The sequence below is a fragment of the Ilyonectria robusta genome (assembly GCF_021365365.1).
Source record: "Ilyonectria robusta strain PMI_751 chromosome Unknown BGZ61scaffold_5, whole genome shotgun sequence".
In the NCBI taxonomy this organism is placed as follows: Eukaryota; Fungi; Ascomycota; class Sordariomycetes; order Hypocreales; family Nectriaceae; genus Ilyonectria; species Ilyonectria robusta.
The window spans coordinates 809,229-830,552 of record NW_025764439.1 but is presented as its reverse complement, the minus strand read 5'-3'; the positions used below and the strand labels follow the sequence as shown (position 1 = coordinate 830,552).

The window sequence follows — 21,324 nt, the reverse complement described above, 5'->3', positions numbered from 1 at the left end:
CCCGGGATTCCAAATGACTCTCAGACATCCGTCACCGGACGTGAGGCTACTAGCCAAGTGCCCGTGTAAGACATGAACCAACCGACGGCAACTGGGACATGCTCCAGACATGCATCCGTACCTGGATGGCGAAATGTCGGCATTGAGCGCAAAACCCTGGCGTGCCCTTGTCCCTGCAGGGCAGTCATCTCTCGGCTATTCGCTCTGATAGGCTCTGCTAAGTAGCCTCCACCGACGCCGCGAGACCGGGAACGACAGCCACAACATCACTAGAAATGCTCGCGGTGACTTGCCGGTTGTGCGTCCCGAGCCGAGTGAGCGAGAGCAGGACACAACGGCGTCTAGATCTGGCCTCACCTCCCCAATGTTCCCGGTGAAGCCCGGAATTCATCGTCGCTGACACTTACACCTCGCTTTCTCATGTCCTGACCGAAACCCCGCCGTGTCCATGCCACCCGTCACCGCGTCCGGCCCCGTCGACCGAGCGGAAGTTGGCCTGATGTGGTCTAGCCTTGATCTTCAGGGATGGTTCACCACGTTTCGGACCTGGGGATCTTCACACTTGGCTGATTGTCGAAAGGTTTCCCTGCTGGCTCGGACCCAGTTTCCGCGCCCAAATGACCCAACTTAATCCCCAATCCCCTTCGTCCTTTTTGTCCTTTCCATCCATCCACGAGATCTGACTGGCGAGAGCTCGAGTTGAGTAAACAATGTCCAAGCTCAAGTCCGAGCTCTAATTGAAGCTGGAGTTATTACTCTGCAAGGTACCTCCTCTACGTTGAAGCAATCGGGACCGCCAGATGAAGGTTATTCGCACACGAGAATATGCTATTCGCACACAGATAGCAAGCTTCTTTACTACAGCATCAGCTTAACTGAGGTACCTACCTGCCTTATGTATAAGGTACTCAAAGGTAGTACTGAATGTGTGTCTTTTTATTAAATTAGACCTAATAAAATAAATAAATAAAGCATAAATCATAAAGGGTGCATTATTTCTGGAATGACCGATAATTCCTGAGGTAGTTGCCGCTCATATCGTGCCGTACAACATCGGCGAAGTCAATACCTCTTCGGAAAATCCGACCCCCCCTATGAGGAACGGCCACATCATGAGCGCTCGCAATGGCCTTCCCATGGGCAAAAGATACGAGGAGATGTTCGAAGATGGCCGTATGACCCAGGTGGCGTATACCCCCTGTCCCCCCATCTGCAGACTCGCTCGTTTCTTGATTCCCATGTACTCGTCTCGTTCTTCACCTTGCTCACCAATCGGGATGATTATGCCAGCGTAGCGACAGAGTATAGCATTGAGAATCATGCGACACAATCTTCCGTTGCCGTCCTGAAAGGGGCGGGTTGAGACAAACTCCAGTGAGTACTTAGCAGCGATAGAAAATGGATCGACTGTATTCTGATTCTCTGAAGTTTCCAGGTCTTGCATGAGGTTGTTGCACATCTCCTTTATTTTTGCTGGGGCGAAGTTTGGAACTGTAAAGTTTGTCGTTCCAGCACCGACAATAACAGTCCGATAAACACCGTCATATTTCTCTGGGGGAACATCCGGTATGTTTGGCTCGATAACCGGGCCGCCTTTGGTGAGAATTTTATATTCTTAGTCAAGTCTTCAGTGAGAGCTTCTTTTTCGACAACAAAGGCATGGATAAGATACTGAAAAGCCTTGGCGTGCTGGATGATCTTGTTTCGACCTCAGAGAACGCACTAGGAGTATAGTTCGCGAAGATTTGGCTGTTGACGGTAAAGATCCAGCAAGACCTGTTGGTAAGAAATGTCTCTCTCGGAAATGGCACCGATATCCTCCCTCTCCAGCAAAAATCTTTCGACACAGCTGGACAATGATGTCCTAGCTAAGCCCTGCTCGCTTAATCATATTGCTGCCAACATTTAGTACTAACTTTGACTACCTTATACATAAGGGAGTTATGCACCTTAGTTAAGCTGATGCTTTAGTGAAGAAGCTTGACCTGCCCGCCCGCGTATAGAAACCTCCAGCCCACTTGGATGGCAAGACGACGACAACCTTACCGCCGTCACACTCTTAGATCATGAGATCTGATCAGATTCCATAAACCATGCTAATGCGCAATCCAGAGCCTTATCCATAATTGGCTTTATCCTGTCTTCAGCAAATAGAAGACGCCGGCTCCAGCCATGTGCGAACACGGGATGAGGCCAAAGCCCTATCTGCCCTCCGATCCGGCACACCTCCCCGGCGCGGGCCACGATTGGCTCCGCTGGCCTGGCCCACTGGGCTTCAGTGAATGACAGCTTCCACAGCGCTTTCTGGTCCCTGGATAGGTGCCCGCCTTCCCACCGCAGCCCCCGCGGATGCGCGCTGAAGGGAGCCGTAAGTGCTAGTGGTGGGGGATGGTGCTGACGCGCACAACCGGCCCCTCGGAAACACATGGAAGCCATTTTGGCAATATCGCTTTCGCGACCTGGCATCTTGCTCCTCAACATCCTTAATTCGCGCTGTGCTCTGCATCTTCGACCCTTTCGCGTCCATCATCCTAGACCCTCGGTACCAAACTTTTCCACCTCCCGCTTCAAGCCCGATCTCGACGCGAACCGAATATCGCATCCGCCCCTATCACCGCCCGAGTCCCTATCCCAAAGGTGGCAACTTACATCCCCAGCGAACCCATCACGATCTATCGCCAGTACCGACGCCCACTGCACCACCTCGCACGATACACCGCGCTCGCCGCTCCCTTCCGAGCTCTCCGGCGCCTCTAAATCGCACCTTTAAATAAGCCGTGATCCGCCGAGACTCACAGCGAGGTGCTGTTTCGAGCGCTTGGGATAGTACCTTCGACCCCCGCCCATGAGTCACCTATTGTGGAAATATTACTGGGAAAACGATGTCGACAAGTTTCGGCGTCTGCTGGCCCCTACCAGCTATAATACCCAGAATGTGTCCAAGAGCCCTGCGGTAGGGAGCAGCAGTTTCACAGCTAGAAGCCCGGGTGGCCTCGGCACCTCGCCGCGACTTGTCGCGAAGCAGCGGCGAGCTTCGGGGCATCACCAAACCCCGGCAAAATCGAAGGATGCCAGCCAAAACCTCGGACGCGCCGAAATCAACAGCCGGGACCATGCTGGCTTGACCGTGTTGCTGCGAGCCGCCTCCTCAACCGACCCGAATGCTCGAGACTTCGTCCAGCTCCTTATTGAGCACCCTGCAATTGACCTATATGCGCAGGATCCGGAGAGCGGCTGGAATGCCCTCCACCGATCCTTATATGCTGGAAACGTTTCGATTGCGCGCCTGCTGTTGGAAAGGGAACGCATGGACTTGACGAGCCACAACGTGACCTCCGTTAACAAAGTCGGTCTGTTGATCAAGACAAAGGACCATGAGGGCAACAGTCCCTTTGATGTTTACAATTCAACCATCGCAGCACGGTCCCTGAAGAGCATCGAGGATGCGAGTAGCTCGGATAGCAACTCGGATAGCGGCGATAGCGTTGGAGATGGGTTACACCAGTGAGTGGCCTCGATTTCTCCTTCGTGCTGGTCTAACTTTGTCATAGCACCGCCAAGGTGCCTCACGGACTCCACTCATCGATTGATGGTGACGAACTATTCGTGTTTGGCAGCAACAAGAATATGTCGCTGGGGGTTGGCGATGAGGATGACCGCCACTACCCCGAGCGCATTCATTTGAACCGACCAGAACATCTTTTGCGTCGGTTCTACCATTCCCACCTTGCTCAAAATGATGTGGAGGCTTCCACTTCCCTGCCTGACCTGGATGAAATTCCAATTCTGGTCCAGAATCCCCCACTGGTGATCCAAGATGTGGCCTTGTCTAAACTACACACTGCCATATTGACTACAGACCCAGTCTCCAACCTTTACATCTGTGGCGTTGGGCGAGGTGGAAGGCTTGGACTGGGGGATGAGAACACTCAGTTCAAATTCGTTCCAGTGCAAGGCCCATTTGTGGACAGAAGGGTCCGCGATATTGCACTTGGCCAAAACCATACCATGGCTGTCGCTGGCAACGGAGAGCTTTGGACTTGGGGGCTGAACTCCAACTCACAGTTGGGATATGTACTGCCACCGCCCATGAAGGCAGATGAGGAGCCCATGAGTCTTACCCCACGCCAAGTCTTTGGCTCTCTTAAAAAGGAAAATGTGCTTGGTGTTGCCGCATCGGCGAATCACTCCGTTGCACACACCGGGACCTCTTTGTATACGTGGGGTCGAAATGTTGGCCAACTGGCTCTCATGGATGCCGATTCAAGGTCGCTCGACGTGCAAAACACACCCAGGAAGGTTGCTGCTTCTCTCCTGGCATCTCCCATCAAAATGGTCTCGGCCATTGACAAGGCGACCATATGTTTGCTTTCAAACCACACGGTTTGGGTCTTCAGCAACTATGGTTACAACCTGGTCAAGTTTCCGTTCCCCGATGCCTTTACAAACCACAATTTGACCACATCATCTTATTCCAATCGATATGACTCAGGCCGAAGGGAAATCAACTACATTACGTCAGGGGGAGAAACGATCGCCGCAGTTACTGCACGCGGAGATCTATTCACTTTACAGCTCAACCAGAAGGGGGATGCGAGCCAATCTGCAGCTTCCACCACAAATCCAGTCAAGATCAAAAGCGCCTTAACCCAACCTCTGTGCATTTGGGACTCGCACAAGGATGGAGTGGCCTCGGTAGATGTTGGCGAGCACGGTTCAGTCATCATCTGCACTGAATCAGGAGCAGTTTGGAAGCGAGTTCAGCGGACCAAGGGTAAGAGTGCCGCATTCGCCGAGTCAACGGACAAGAAACGAAAGGACTTCAAATTCCAGCGAGTACCATACATCACGAACTGCGTAGCCGTTCGAAGCTCCATCTTTGGTGCCTTTGCGGCTATCCGAACCGACAGCAAGGTCATGTCCGAGGAAATTGAGATCGCTGACAAGGCACTACGAGAAGACATTAGCTCTTTGCTCTGCCTCCGGGACTTCGAAGCACCGGAGCCTAGCAAGGAAGCTAAGAAAGCTCGGAAGTCATGGGATGCGGCCATCGCGAGAGAGCAGCGTGGATCTGTCCCTCACGAAATTCTACGATCACAGGACATTGAAGCTGATATGTTGCACTGGCTGCAAGTCAACTCCTTTCAATATGGTGACCTCGACGTTGAGCTTTGTACATCGTCATCACCAGACATACGAATTCCCGTTCATGGCTGGGTTCTGTCTGGACGAAGTTCCGTCCTTCGTGAAGGCCTTTCGGAGTTTCGAAACCACGGGTCAACTTTCAGCACGGATGCTTTCCGCATCGAGGCTACCCAGGACAAGATATTGGTGACCTTGTTCGAGGTCGACATCTTCACCATTCTCAACATCATTGTCTATGTTTACCAGGACAAGATTATCCCGGTTTGGAAATATACACGAGAATCACCGCCACTTGCATTTCGGTTTCGCCACATCCGGACGGAGTTGATGAAAATAGCACCTCGCCTTTCCATGCCAAAGCTAGAGGCGGCTGTTCGACTACAGACTGGAGTAGAACAGTCTCTCGATGCCGACTTCAGCCAGGCCATATCCCATCCTGATTTTTTCGATGATGCCGACGTCATCCTGGAGCTGGATGGAGCTGAAGTTGTAGCTCACAGTCAACTTTTGTGCCAGAGATGTCCTTTCTTTGAAGGTATGTTCCACGGTCGCTCCCAAGGTCAATGGCTCGCGGGACGCCGCGATGGGGATTCGACCGACAACGTAAGGGTTGATCTCAAGCACATCGATCCTGAAACGTTTCAATATGTGATTTCGTTCATGTATGCCGACGTCGGACAGGAGCTGTTCGACAACGTGGCAGCGGCTTCAATTGACGAGCTGTCGGATCTCGTGCTGGACGTTATGAGCGTCGCAAACGAGCTCATGCTTGATCGACTCTCGCAAATCTGCCAGTCTCTGATTGGAAAATTCGTCACAACAAGGAATATTGCCAATCTCCTGAACGAAATCAGTCCTTGTTCAGTCGCCGAGTTTAAGGACACTGGCCTTGAGTACATCTGCCTCCAGCTCGAGTCGATGCTTGAAAACCACCTGCTCGACGATTTGGAAGAAGAGCTGCTTTTGGAATTGGATGAAGTTGTACGCGACAACCAGCTCGCCCGACTTCCTTTTGCACGTAGCGGGAGAGCTGAACTGTTACTCCACGACAACAACCCCCACCTCGCCGCCGACATTGACGAGGAGCGACAGCTCAGGGTCAAGGAAATGGCCTTCAAGATCAGTCAGAAGGAGGATGAGAAGAAACTATCTTCGTCTTACAAGGCGCGCGTGGGAAGCATGGACGACTTGATTCCCATGCAAACCCCTGACAGATCTGGTCGGAAATCAAGGGGAGGCCGCAATGAGCCCTTCAGCCCTAGTCTACGACCTAAACAGTCTCAAGGCGATCTGATATTTGACATGGACGAGGAGGATGGCTCTACACTCAGCAGTCCGCGATCGCCACTCAATCAACCCTTGAATCCCAGGCTGCAAATTGATGCCGATGAGATCCCGCAGCTTCCCAAGGCCTGGCGAGAACAGAAAGGAAAAGGCATCGCAGATATCATGCATAGCCCAACACCAGACTCGTTTTCTATGTCGCCTGATCTGAGATTGTCCAGGACAAGAGATTCGAATCCAACAGGTGGTGCGATGTCGAAGCCAGGTAGCCCCTGGGCGCCTGCGACGCTGGCAACCTCGAAGCTGGACCTGAAGGGTATCATGTCTGAAAGCTCGTCTAAATCTGCACTGACTGCGGGTCTCACAGAGCAAAAGACGAAAGATTCTGCGGCGAACAAGCCACAAACGAAGGTGTCACAAAAGGAGCGAAAGAAGCAATTGCAGATGCAGGCGGCGGCGCAAGCAGCGGCAGAGGCGGCAGCCAAGGATGAACTGGCCAGCCAAGTGCCGTGGGAAAAGCCACCACCTGGTGGACGACCGCCTCCCTGGAAGGCGGCCAAGCCAACGCCAAAGATGTCAGTGGAGGAGGCGATGGCAATGGAGTCAAAGATGCCCGGGTCAGTCTCGGCCAATACCAAACCTCTTGTGGTCTCGGAGACGAGAGGTAAGTCTGCGAGACAGCGTACCGCGTCGCCCGACACCAGATTCCCGGGACAGGCTCGGATGAGCAACTCCCCCGCCATGGGCGCGGAGCCGTCGCCGGGCCAAGCCAAGAAACCGCTGGTGCCACACTCACGGTCATACATAACACCAGCGCCTAAGGCCGAGGCGACTCTAGGATTCAGCATGGCGGACATTATTGGGCAGCAGAAGCGCGAGCAGGAGCTGGTGAAGGAGGCGGTCGCGAAGCGGTCGTTGCAAGAGATCCAGCAGGAGCAGGCGTTCCAGGAGTGGTGGGACCAGGAGAGCCAGCGAGCTCAAGACGAGGAGGCGCGACGGAAGACGAAGAGCAGAGATAAGGAGGACAAGGGGACCAGACGGGGCGGTCGGCGTGGCAGAGGCGGCAAAGCCAAGAGCGGCGAGGTCGCGGTGGATGGCGGACAGAGCGGGGGTGGAAGCGGAGGCGGAGGCGCCAACAAGAGAATGAGTACAAACACGAAGACAACAAACACGGGCACGCGCGGCGGAGGGAATTCATCTGGCAGAGGGGAAGGCGTCAAGACAAGAGGCGGTAAGGCCTAATAAGAGTCGGGGAGTGTTGTTTTGCTTTTGAGGATCGTAGGACCCGACAAGCCTCATTGGTGGGGATTTGTTGCGTGGAGTTTATGGACAATCACCCCCTTATACGCTTTACGCTTTGCATTGCATGTATTATTTTGACGGTAACCACATCTTGGAGTGTACATAGGGTATGTGGTTCGAGGGAGGGAGTGCACTAATTAGCACGACGGAAATGCCATGTATTGCGATTGACGCCGTGTAAGCGAACCTGACCTAATCTGAGATGTAGTCTATTGATCAATCACAGATGGTTTTCCACTCGAGGTTAAAATGCTATCGCTATCAGGGTGTGTCCTTCAAGGTAGTATCGTGAGAGGCAGCTGACATGTCAGAATTGGACACGGAGACGGGGAGGATGGAGAGGATGGAACGAGGATTGGAGAGGATGGCACACGTGAGCGGTTCCTTGTTCGGATCGAGGTGGAGGATGGAAGATGTTCATCACGCCAAGTAAGCTGGAGGATGAGAGAGATAAGAGACGTGAGCTGGACGGACGGACGATAACGGGAAACACATGGCCTGCGGGTTTTGAGTGGCTCGATGACCGGGCCGCAATCCATCACCACCATCACCACCAACCACCACGGACGAACCGTCTCGACGGGGATTCCGTAGGCAGGCAGTGGAGCTTATCAGCGGAGGGAGGGAGGGCGGGGGAGGAACAGCGAGACACGCTACTACACGCACTACCGGCGTAGATGGTTTGAGTGTAGGACGTGGGACGTAGGACGCAGTGCGTAGTATGTACTTTGGATAGCTCTTTGCGGAGGAGAGAGAGGGAGGGGAGGCCATCATCCATTGATATCCCGGGATCAACCGAGCACAACCTGGGAGTTATTGAGTCATTGACAAACGGGAGTCATTGAACGATGCAGATGCAAGCTGAGTCAATTGCATCTGGTCGATGCATTGAGCCGTCGAACCAGGGCCGGCTACGTCTCTTGTCCCGATTTGGCAGAGGCCAGTCGCCAGTCTGCCTGGGATGATGCACACTGACTGTCATGCCGATGGAGCCCTGAGAGCTGAGAGAGAAGAGAGCGCAAAGCCCATTCCGGGTTGCTGAAGATGGTTGGCGACACAAGCTAATCACAGCGCCGGAAAGTCAGCACACCCCTGCAGGAGCTTCCAGGGTGGGCGACCCACTGGAGAGCCCACCGCAGCGCACTGACCCCTAGGGACGCCCCAGCGTGGAGGACGGGCACGAGGACACACAAGCGGTAACGGCACCTCAATCCGTCCATCTCCAGCGAGCGATAGTGGCACAGACCCTGGGATGGAGACCTGGAGGGAGACCTGAAGGGAGGGAGACCTGGATGGCTTGGGGGGGGGGCTTCTGCATGGCTTGCCTGTTGAAGATTTCTGGATAGAACCCTTGGGGCTGTAATAATGCAGGTAAATAGGTACATCCTGCATCTTCTGTGGGCATGACACTGCTAATAAGTGTAGTACCTACAGCATCTATCTACCTTGACGCCTCCGTACCATTTCTTCTCTTTATGCACTTCCCTCCCCCTTCTGCTTGACTCGGGTCGCTGCATGACAATTGTCGTTCCGCCGCCTCCTCCCTCCCTAGGTCCCCTTCTCGTCCCATCACACTGCGCCGGCGTCGCCTATCATCTCACCTCATCCCATCCGTATCAATTGCCGCCTTGCAAGGCTGCCACAGCGGTGGTCTTGTTGTCTCATCTGGTTCTGGGCGCTTGCTGCGGCGAGACACCACTACTACCAACCTGGGCCTCCTCCATCCATCCTCCTCCCTCTGACGTGCGGCTCTAGCCGATGACGACAGCCCTCCGTCCAATCCATTCGCCGGCGCCCATCACGAGGACCCTGTGCTTGTGCTCGTCTCCTCCTGCAACGTCGTGACCTCCCTGGACAGCACCTGGACAGCTCTGGCGACTCTCTCATCAGCTTCTATCCCTTCTCCTCCTGTTTTGCGCTCTTCCATCCCGTCGTCTTGTCCTCGCTGTGTACCCGTTGCATCTCCCATCTCCAACCCGCCCCCCCGCTGCGAGCGCCCGATACCGATACGCGATACAGTCACACGTCGGCCCTTCGATTCGCTGGCCGCCGCATCAACCACATCCTGGCGCCCACACCCCGGTCGCTTTCGCTGCCTGCACTCGTTGCTTGCTGCTTGGCTGTGCCTGCATCTCGCCCGGGCAGCTGCCTCGTCCCAGGACTTTTTTGATTATTGGTTTTTCCACTTGTTCGCCCGACCGCCTGCCAATCCACAGTTTCCGCACGCCGACTCGACCAGACACGCCCAACGATCCATCTCGCCCCGGCTTCCTCGTCTCCTCCGTCTCCTCCGTCTCCCCCCGCCTTCGCCCCGAGTCTCGCGACATGAACCATGGATGAGCTGCTCCGGTGGCAGGCCGATATCCCCATCCATTCGTGATCTCATCGATCCGGGCTCTCAATCCCCCCGAGCCCCCAACATCTACACTCGCTCCTCAGTCAGTCACCATGCACCAACAACCTCGAGGCCCGGCCCGGGTCTCGTCCCCCGTTGCGATGCAACAGCCCAACCCATCCCGACCAACAAACCCGAGGGAAGCTGTCCTTGGCTCCCGATCCCGCGCCGGCTCGACCGTCTCGGGCAGAGAGACCCTTGAATCTCCCGTCTTGGAGAAGCCCTCATCACCTGGCCCGCCTGCCGAGTCGGTCAAGAAGCTCGACCAGATAATCCAGGTACGTGGGCCGTCCTGCCCATCCCAGCTTGGATTCACTGGCGGCTTGGACTAACTGTGCCGCAGAACTTCTACTCAAAAACTGCTGCCCTCGTCCTCAACTCCCGTATCAAAGTGAAACCATCGCGCAATGTAAACGGCGCCCGGAGAGCCAACAAATGGGTATGGTTCCTAGCAATTGCTGGTAGGATTGACTTGCTCATCATCGTCATAGTTCCAAATCGAGACCGACGAGATCGACGACTTCCGGGAAGAACTCAAGGTCTGGAAGAACTGCGGCAGCCTCGACAACCAGCCACCGCCCATGGTTATCGAAGTCTATCTCGATGCCTCCCAACTAAAAGAAAGTCAGAGTCTTGTCATTGTCGACGAGAATGGAAAGAGATGGGATGTAATGGAGCAGTTGAACTCGTCGGGGTCGTCCACTGGTAGCCCGCCTAGCTCGTCCCGCCGGAGCCCCGACGTAATCCTCGAGAGATGGCGAGTCGATCTCAAGCCGACGGGCGCGATACCGATTGACGACTTTGGCCCTACTCTCCCAACGATCTACAAAAAGGCCATTGTCTTCTTCAGATCCCTCTTCATCACCACCCGCCTATTGCCCGCCTGGAAATTCGCCAGCCAAGGCCCAGCAAAGCATTCTCACCCTGCCCTCATCCCCCGAATCCGAATACGCACCTCTGAGCCCACCCGGCCACGCCTGGACCAACTGAGGCTCCCCATCGATGGCAGACCAGACCCAGTGACAGAATACATGTTTGGGGATCTAGAGGTGCCAGTTGGACGACTGAGCACTGTTGTCACGTATCGCAATGACTGCAACTTTCGCGTCGACGACTCCGAGGCCCTCCTAAGCTCACGGTTCATGGGTGTTGATGAGAACTTCTTCAGGCCATCACTACCCCAACAGTCAGACCGTCCTCGAGTGCCCATGGCCGAGGTCGGCTCGCTGCGTGATAACCGGGCTCGTCCAAATATCAGTGATTTGCAGCAGACGTACGGCAGTCTGTCGACCTTTCACGGCAACGATCCTCTAGGGACGAGTCCCATCTCAGCATTAAGAGCTGTGCGCCCACCAGGCTCCGATACAAGCTCTCCCCCCGAGTCATTACCCATAAGCACCGAAATAGACGGCCCGAGCTCATTACCGATCGGTCGCCATACAGCGACACGCCCAGCGTTGCGAACGGTGGAGGGTCATGGTCGTAGACCATCGATTTCATTTCAACCATTCAAGGCAGGCTCGCTCTCGGGTTCTCCAATTCCACGACAGGTAGAAGCCGACTCCCCGGCATCGCCAAATTCATTTTCCCGAACAGGTGGGATCCCGTCTCTCCAACAGGCTAGAAACCGGACGTCTCTCACTGCGGGCATGCCAGCATCTCTACGAGGTGGACCTCCCCAAGGTGTAAACACCGCCGTTGTAGGGTCACCTCAACCGGCTTCAGCAAGCCGGTACAGCAGTAGCTTTACGCACCGCCGAGGTCGGTTGTCCTTTGGCGGCGCAAGCAGAGCTGGAGACGACGAGCAAGGTAGCAGCGGAAGACAAAGTCTGGCCTCGTCAGTAGCTCAGCCAGGTTCTGGTCTCCTCGCAGAAGTGGCTGGCACCAGCTCTGAATCGCTTCAGACTGAGGATGATAATATCTCCGACTTCCTGAAAGCACTCGACAGTAAAAAGACACTCAAGAGTTTTGAACCTACCAAGAGGGGAGAGTCGGCAACGAATCGAACCGTGGCTCAGCTTTCTAAGTTCCACATGATGAAGGACTCCAACAATGCTCTAACAGAGTCAATGACTTCTTCGGTGCAGATGCAGCGTTCTTCGAGCTCATCAAGCAGGCAGCTGACGAGTGTACCTGGTATGGTAGCCCCGGCGTCCATGTCGGCGTCGTCATCTCCCGGAAAGCCACTCTCACCGCATACGCCGCATACACCTGCGATTCCCTCCCGCTTGAGCGAGAACTCGATTATCGACTACACGGGCCAAGGCCGAATCACTTCACGACAGGGCCGTGCACTAGAGAGTGCCCCGTCTGGACCTACCAGAGAGAGCACAATTACCCAGGACGGCACAACCGCCATCGATATCCCCCTATCACCACGACTAAACTCATACCAACGACGATCTAGCTCGGCGGCACAGCAGAATCGGGCATTGGCAGACGATGATGAGACGGACTTGGCATTCGCAAACCGAAGCATTAGCTTGGGAGCAGAGGATAGAGAGCCGCCTACGATGAGCATTCTGCTCGGAAGGCAGATGCAACTGGAAGAGCAATCTACAGCTCAGGGGGGCTTGCCGGGCGGATTTCAACCGGCAGCTGAAATCGAGACTGCCGAAACATCTGCGATGATGCAACGGGGACTATCCGAGGAGAACCCACCGGAGGGGTTTATCCCCGTGGCCACGTCAAGCTCGCCATTTGGAAGACGCCGTTACATGGGCATGGGAGCGGCTCACCGACAGACCCCGCCGCAATCCTCAAGAGGCAGCTTTACTGGATCGGTCAACAGATTGGCCAGAGGTGACGACGAATTGGTCGGCGAGGAACCACTTATGTTCGATTTCTCAGAGGTGGATGCGCAAGGCCGACGAAGTATAGAAGAAGGACGAAGCGGTGAGCAAGCACCCACAGAGACCGTATCTGACCGCGGGGGATACGAGACTCGAGGTACTTCACGACGAGGGTGGTAAAGTTGTCAGATGTGTGTTTCCTTCTAGACTATAGTTAGCAAATACTTCATGTGAAGCTGGAGGAGGAGGCATGTTGGAATCATCTAGAGCTGGGTCCTAGTGACCTCAGGCGGAGTTGCCGGCAGGATTGGCGCTTTTGGTTTCTTCGGTTTCTGGCTGAAAGCTTTGTTGATCTGGCGTCGAGGGTTCTCATATTGCATTTGTTTGTGGCATACGGCGAGGGTTTGCGGATATGCATGGAAAGGAAACAGAATGGAAAGGCAGGCACTTGAACATATTTGTGAGCGAGCTGGCTTGGATGTATATATGTATCCAGGTCGGTCACGGTACGGTGTTGGAGTTGAAGAGGACTTGGAAATGTACACAGAGAGGTTGCATATCTAAACTATAACATAAGTACAATAAGTCCACAGTATACTCTGATCCCTCAAAGCTCCGCTCTTCGAGTGAAACGCTAGCCTCCAGCCAGACAACCCGAATATAACTCGACGAGTTGTTCGGCAGTCACTTGGAAGAGACAAGGCGGTATGAGAAGTGAACTCGATAAGCTATGAAGGATAACAACAATCTGGGTCCTGCCCTGTAAGTTGTGGCCGCGGAGACCTTAAAGAACTACCTCCCGTCCGATCAACTTCGTGTCTTGGAGGCTGGCCGGTGGCAGACAAGTTGAGAAGAGGAGGTTCTGGAAGAACCAAGAAAGATATCCGAGCATCTTATCATTACGGTCACTGACAGCATTGATGGCTCCTTGGAGATTAGTGCTTTGATGGAGAACTTGTCTTGTTGGAATCAGAGTAATGTTGCGAGAGAGAGGGGGACTGCGAGGGCTGGCGCAGGACGTTTAACATGTTCAATAGTATCTAGCCCTCGCTCCATGTACTTAAATTTAGATCTTACTCTTTTACAAGTGAGGTTTTAGTTATTGTTAAATTAAAATATACTTCAGTACATAATACTGAACAAAATTGTGTTGAAGTTCTTATGACGCTGCTATTGTTGCCTTGGGTAGTTGAATCAGTTGCAGATTGTACTGCGTTGGGCAGAGTGTGCAAAGCCTCAGTGTGGTCACTCCGGGACGGCTGAGAGGTCACCATCCCACAGGGTCCTCTGTGGCAATGACTCCCATCCAAGGTCATGTGGGGCAAGGCACAAACTGACTCGCATTTACGTACCTAGTAAAGGGAAGTGTACCGCATAGTGTAAGGCGAACAGGTGAAACCGGTATTGTGGCCAACTTCCTCGGGCAACTGGAGCTAGCAGACTGACCGAGCCGTTTCAGCTTACGAAGTACGATGTAGAAACAAGGAGACGGCAAGGCATGGGGCTTGAGGCCAGGGTGTTGAGCCCCAGTTCGGGTTCTAATCAGCAATTAGCGCATCATGTCCCCTGTATCTCCGGAGCATCGACGCCGGTTTGAATGATGTCATACACTTTTTTAGGCAAGTGGCGTAGAGTGAATGCACAGTGCGCGGCTGGGAAGCCCCAAACTGCCTCTTTCCAGCGCTTTCTGCCCGCATGTACAGTATCTTCAACCCCTCAAGCACCGTCGTTAGGGTCTAGCCCGTGGAATCTGGTCTCAGATCCATCAGTGGGCTGCTGTCCCTGAATATGGATTGGTTTCACTGAGCCACGCCACATGCCGCAATCAGGGTGCTGCACCCTTGCCGGAGGCGAGTTGGAGATGCGGAGGGATGGCCCGCTTTGAGGTGCAAGCAAGGAGACGTGGGCACCCTCATGGCCGATTGCCGTGGATGCATAGGCGGGCTGGGTATGCCGGCAGTACGGTAGACGGGCTAGAGTGAATTGTTTCAACCCTCTCGATGTCCGTTTGTCCATGGGCTAGAGTTGGCGCGTCACATCTGGTGTAAGACGTCTTGAGGACGGATCTGTATCGCCTCACATGCCAATAGGGGGATCTGGACCCGCGACCAGAGACCAGAGATTATATATAATTAGATGATGGTGGCCGGATCTCGTCCCTGCTCTATCGACCCATGGCTTGCTTCTTGGGCTATGATCGCCCTGGAGGCGGTTCTGGTCCTTGCAATTGGCACTCTCGGACAAGCTAGCGCACGGCATGATGGCACCCTGCTTCATGATAGGTCATTTTGCAAGGCATGACGGGGCGATCACAGGCGTCCTGTCTCTGATCTTTGATCTTTGGCTTCGGTCAGCCGCTGCAATTGGGCCGGTTTGTCTAAGACTCAAGCCTTTTTCTTCAGTGCGCGTCCGCCTCCATCACGCACCCGCCACGGCAATTCCAAAGGCACGAGACTAAGGGCTGCCCACTGAATCAAGGGACTTACATACCTAGGTACCTCTTCGCCACTCAAAGACCCCCGCTTACAGTAGCTCACCTCGTAGCTTCCCCGTAGCTTCTTGGTAGCATGGGGGATTTCGGGCCAGGGCGATAGGATCGACAAGCTAAAGCAGGCGTCCCACTCGGGCCCAAAATCCAGCGCACTGTGCATCGCCACCTCCACGAGCACCTTCACAAGCACTTCGCGACCACCTTCATAGCACGACACATTTGACTGTACATTCAAACACAACCGCCAGGAGGAGCCACGAGGAGCCACGAGGAGTCACGGCGCTCTGTCAAATCATTTTCATTCCACTCGAGTTCCGAGCACCGAGACACCCCTACTAGCCAAATTCACTCTTTCTCATCCATCCGCACCATCTCTCACCGTCAACAGCCTCGCTCGTCAGTGTCCGCCGATCGTGCTACATCTTGGATCTGGCTTGTATCGTTTGCTGTGACGTGCCTCCCTCGAGGTTGTTCCCTTCCAACGGCACCTGACTTCTGTACTGGTTTCTTGTGCGATTCGACCACGGGCATGTGCGACATCGCGGCTGCCCTCGCTGCTCAACCACTTCCACTCCCACTCCCACTCCTACTCTCACTTCTCTTAACTCGCCTTCTTCCCTAAGTTGCAGCATCGTCACTTTTAGGTGCGGCCAGGTTCACCATGGGTACGCCGCAGGGAATCGAGGATCCGGCCGATAGCGACCTTCAGGAGCAAACCACCTCTTCACAAGCGCCCATCGAGTCTGAGCCTCCTTCCACGGGCGAGTCTTCACGGGCAGATGTTGGCCCTCTGTCCGTGGAAACCAATCCGACAGGGCCAAACAGACATCTCTCGGGCACCGCGCGAAGTGAGCGCAACAGCGTCGCATACTCGGATCCTCTTTTCTCGCCATTGAGCCTCGGATCCGATACAGAGATGGGGCACCGCTCCACGCCCTCGGAAATCTCAAGTGACAGGGTGTTCCCTATTCGGTCCGTCATCAACATCGGTCCTCCCAGCGTTAGAGCTACCAGCGCCAGAGCCTCCCGCGACGAGTACTTCCCCCCCACACGCGACGGCGAAATGCGAGGGATTCCTATTCCGCTCTCGAGCAATGCCCTACGGGAATCGGGATCGGACCTGAGGCGCTCAGATACCATGCCTTCGAGAACACCCAGCGACCGCTTTGCAGCCACGGCACGGAGGAAGAATACTATGAGCGGTCCCATGTCACGCATACAACTTGACGCTGCAAGACACGGTCCCACAGCCTCTCCTCTGGAGCTCGACATTGCCACTTCTGACCACGAAGGGGACGAATCCTTGCCCGCAGTACCTAATACCGATCCCGGAACAACATCCTATGTCTCAACAAATCAATCAATGGCCGACGACCATGTCACTAGCCGTGTCACGCACGTGGTGACCGACGACGGCCATGCAGTCATCACCGGTCGGGACGGTGCCCTACAAAGATGCGAGGACGAGCCGATTCACACGCCTGGTGCTGTCCAAATATTCGGGGTTCTACTTGCCTTGCGTGAGGAGGCCGAGGGATTCTTTGTCGTGCGATATGCCAGTGAAAACTCAGAGAGAATGCTAGGCTACTCACCCCGGCAACTCTTCCAGCTGAAGAACTTCCTTGATATATTGACCGACGAGCAGCAGGACAACCTCCTTGACCACATCGATTTTATCCGCGACGAAGACGCCGACCCCGCCATCAACGGACCGGAGGTATTCAGCATATCTATTCGAACCCTCAAGATGAGGAGTAAGAAGCTTTGGTGTGCCATTCATATCAACCCCGCCCATCCGGATTTAGTCATTTGCGAGTTCGAGATGGACGATGACATGGAATATCCTCTCCGACCCGCGGATGAATTGACCCCTGACATCCCGCACGACACCCTCCAGTCCAACCCCACGCTAGAGGAGATTGAAGAGAGCACCGAGATTCTTAGCAAGCCTCTCAGAGTTCTCAGGAGTGCGAGGAAAAGGAGAGGGGAGCAGGGCGCAATGCAAGTCTTTGATATCCTGTCACAGGTTCAGGAACAACTTGCATCTGCCAACAACTTGGAGATCTTTCTCAAGATTTTAGTTGGCATCGTCAAAGAACTGACTGGTTTCCACCGTGTCATGATCTACCAGTTTGATTCAACTTTCAACGGGAAGGTCGTCACTGAGTTGGTCGATACCTCTCAAACCAGGGATTTGTACAAAGGACTCCACTTCCCAGCTTCCGACATCCCTCGGCAAGCGCGAGATCTTTACAAGTTAAACAAGGTCCGATTACTCTACGATCGAGATCAAGATACGGCCCGAATCGTCTGTCGAACAAAAGAGGACCTAGATGTCCCCTTAGACATGAGCCATGCCTACCTGCGCGCCATGTCCCCAATTCACTTGAAATACCTGACCAACATGGCTGTGCGATCATCGATGTCAATATCCATCAACGCTTTCGACGAATTATGGGGTCTGATTTCTTGTCATTCTTATGGCAATCAGGGTATGAGAGTATCCTTTCCAATCCGGAAAATGTGTCGCTTGGTCGGAGACACCGCCTCCAGGAATATCGAGAGACTCTCTTATGCCTCACGCCTACAAGCCCGGAAACTCATCAACACCGCTCCTACCGACAAGAATCCATCCGGATATATAATTGCCTCCTCAGAAGATCTCTTGAAACTTTTCGATGCCGACTTTGGGCTACTCTCGATAAAGGGGGAGACGAAGATACTAGGAATCATTGATCAAAGTCAAGAAGCCTTGGCCATGCTTGAATATCTCCGCATGCGCAAGCTCACGTCCGTGGTCTCTTCGCAAAATATCGCAGAAGCGTTTCCTGACCTACAATATCCACCTGGCTTTCAGATCATCGCCGGCTTGTTGTATGTTCCACTGAGTGTAGGTGGCAGCGATTTTATCGTCTTCTTCCGTCGAGCACAAATCAAGGAAGTGAAGTGGGCTGGCAATCCTTACGAGAAGGTGGTTCGCGAGGGCACAGCAAGCTACCTAGAGCCCAGGAAAAGTTTCAAGACTTGGCATGAGACAGTTCTAGGGATGTGCCGGGAGTGGAATGAAGAGCAAGTCGAAACAGCTGCTGTGCTTTGTCTGGTTTACGGTGAGATTGTCTTATGCTCGCTCATATCTTGTTCTCAAATACTCACTTTTATTCCTAGGAAAATTCATCGAAGTTTGGCGCCAGAAGGAGGCAGCGATCCAAAACAGCAAGCTCACTCGTCTCTTGCTCGCTAACTCAGCACACGAAGTTCGGACGCCATTAAATGCCATCATCAACTATCTCGAAATCGCTCTTGAGGGGTCACTCGATCAAGAAACTCGCGAGAATCTGGCTCGGTCCCATTCAGCCTCCAAGTCCTTGATTTATGTAATCAATGATCTTCTCGATTTGACCAAGACAGAGGAGGGCCAGAACCTAGTCAAGGACGAAATATTCGAGCTTTCCGTCTGTGTCAAAGAAGCGACGAATCCTTTTGAAGTCGATGCCAAGCGGAAAGGAATCAAATACGATATCATCGAACACCCTGGGTTGCCCCGTTTTGTACAGGGCGATGAGCGGCGAATTCGACAAGCAATCTCAAACGTCACAGCAAATGCTGTCACTCATACTGAAATCGGTCATGTTAAAGTTGAAGTGTTCGTGTCCGAGGTTAGCGATCGCGTGGCCGTTGTCGACTTTGTTGTGGAAGACACGGGAACTGGGATGAGCGACCGCCAACTGGACGTGCTATTCCGTGATCTAGAACAAGTCAGCACAGAGGATTCGCCTCTTCCGTCACCATCCTTAGCCAAGACTCCAACTGGCATACGAACCCTGGGGCTTGGTCTCGCTGTTGTTGCTCGTATCGTTAGGAACATGGACGGCCAGCTTCGTCTTAAATCAGAAGTTGGCCAGGGGTCACGATTTGTGATACAGCTGCCTTTCCGTCTTCCCGATGAATCGACTATCCCGGGACCTGCACGCGGGAATGCTTCCTCTCGAGCCACCTTATCGTCAAACCCAGTCACCTCTGCCCCCTCGTCAATAGCGGCTGCTCCCGAGGGTGAGATACTGCTTGTTAATAAGACGAGTCTATCCAACTTGAACGTCGAAGCAGAGATTGCTGGTGAGCGAGGAAGCTTTGAGAGCCGGCACAGCGTTGGAAGTTTGGGGAGTCATGGCAGTCATCAGAGTGACGCCGATCGGTTGATCAACGCCATTCAAACTCCCTTATCCTTGGAGGACAAGGAGACTGAATATCCCTTCTACCAAAGCACACATTCAGTCGTGAACTCAGATCTATCGATGGTTGGAGAAGGTCTTGGTATCAAGACGTGCCCAACTGGCCCCAAATCGCAAAATACCAAGAGCCCTGAACCTCTTATCATCCCGACAGTAGAGTCTGGGTATACGGGTGTCCGCGATTCCAAGACTCCTCTCAAGGCTGTCAGAGTAGCCGACGAGTACACCGAGGTTCCCCAACAACCACAAACTGGAGGGAACTCTCGTGTGCTCTTTGAACTCCAGGACGACAAGGATTCGTTGAGTCGAAAAGCCCGCGCAAATAGTATAGTGAGCGCTGGGACCGATCAATTCGCACTTCAGGTATTGATTGCGGAAGATGACCCGATCAATATGAAGGTCCTACGAAAACGGCTAGAGAGAGCTGGGCATGAGGTTCACCATACCGTCAACGGCGAGGATTGCGCAATGGTTTATCGAGAGAAGTCATCAAAGTTTGATGTGGTGTTGATGGATATGCAGGCAAGTCGGCTCTCCATTGAGCCCATAACTCCAGCTAATTGTGAAATAGATGCCTATTGTGGATGGTCTCACTAGTACCAAGTTGATTCGGGCCATGGAGATGTCACATGAGCATGCCGGTCATTCATCCCTTGCAGCTAGCAACCGTCGCATCCCCATATTTGCGGTTTCGGCTTCTCTCATCGAGCGTGAGCGGCCTACCTACGTGGACGCTGGATTCGATGGATGGATCCTCAAGCCAATTGATTTCAAGCGACTCAGCACGCTTCTCATGGGAATTTCCGAAGAGGAAGTCCGGAACTCTTGCTTGTACGAGCCCGGCGAGTGGGAGCGAGGAGGCTGGTTCTGTGCTAAGTCTGGGATGGACCTCAACACTAATGATGACGTTACGCCAAAAGCCGAGGAAACGGCCAAGGAACTCGGTGGCGGTGTAGAATACCAGGACATCCCTCCGGGTTGATAAGAACGCCGATGAATTTAGATCTCTTGATCATTCGGATGATTGAATACGTCCGTGGATGAATCAATCAGCGACTTCGATACCCGATAGCCTGAAACTCATTCATTCCCTTAGTATCCTTTCCTTTTTCACCATTTACGACAAGACGAGTATTGCATATGATAAATACGACAGGGCGAGGACCAGACGGCGTTGAGTGTTTAGGAACAACACTGAAGATGTATCTAGGGTCCTTCATTTCTATTTTCCCCCGAGGAGCGAATGGTGGGAGTTTGCAAACTGCTTCTGTGCGTTCGGATGATAGATGCAAGGAGTAGATGAATGAGGCATGACAGTGTACTTCGTACTCGTCATCTGGTTGATGGACGAATAGACGTCTCTTGGTTGGTATTTTTTTGATACGATTTCATGGCAAGTGCTTCGTCTACCATTGGTGCATGATATACAAGTGCTTGGTGATTGCAAGGAGATGCAGCCACATCTGTGATCTTTGCAGTACGACTGTGGGAGAGAGACGGCAGTGCCACAAATGATGGAGATATTTGAATGGGAAATCCAGTCAAGGGACGCAGTCCGCATGATGTGTCCAAGATCCTCCCCCTGTGTCTTTGCCTGATCAACCAACATGGCAGAATACACTCTACGCCAGGGCCGAATACCCATCCTGGAGGAACCCCTGATACGCAGTTCATATGTGTATTTTT

The 21,324-nt window shown here is 53.6% G+C and overlaps 3 protein-coding genes across 3 annotated transcripts; all 3 read left to right on the top strand.

Annotated features, from left to right (window-relative positions):
* The first annotated feature begins 2,361 nt into the window (after positions 1–2,361).
* On the top strand, positions 2,362–7,967 carry BGZ61DRAFT_385281 (uncharacterized protein). The gene is made up of 2 exons (XM_046242725.1): positions 2,362–3,504; positions 3,552–7,967. The coding sequence occupies exons 1-2, from the start codon at positions 2,846–2,848 to the stop codon at positions 7,669–7,671; spliced, it is 4,779 nt and encodes a 1,592-aa protein (XP_046107470.1). The 5' UTR covers positions 2,362–2,845; the 3' UTR covers positions 7,672–7,967.
* A 2,212-nt stretch (positions 7,968–10,179) lies between these two features.
* Positions 10,180–13,098, top strand: BGZ61DRAFT_345836 (autophagy-related protein 13-domain-containing protein; the record flags this gene model as incomplete). Its single annotated transcript, XM_046239825.1, has 3 exons — positions 10,180–10,404; positions 10,470–10,565; positions 10,618–13,098. 3 exons carry the CDS (start codon positions 10,180–10,182, stop codon positions 13,096–13,098), a joined length of 2,802 nt encoding a protein of 933 aa, XP_046107469.1.
* Positions 13,099–16,070: 2,972 nt separating this feature from the next.
* BGZ61DRAFT_491788 (uncharacterized protein) lies at positions 16,071–20,620 on the top strand (the record flags this gene model as incomplete). Its single annotated transcript, XM_046250471.1, has 3 exons — positions 16,071–18,516; positions 18,575–20,160; positions 20,210–20,620. The coding sequence occupies 3 exons, from the start codon at positions 16,071–16,073 to the stop codon at positions 20,618–20,620; spliced, it is 4,443 nt and encodes a 1,480-aa protein (XP_046107468.1).
* Positions 20,621–21,324: the final 704 nt, after the last annotated feature.

Bases quoted from the DNA above. Each gene is read 5' to 3' on its own strand.
- BGZ61DRAFT_385281 (XM_046242725.1), top strand. From the start codon at position 2,846: ATGAGTCACCTATTGTGGAAATATTACTGGGAAAACGATGTCGACAAG. The intron at 3,505-3,551 runs GTGAGTGGCCTC...ACTTTGTCATAG, and splicing joins GTTGGAGATGGGTTACACCA to CACCGCCAAGGTGCCTCACG.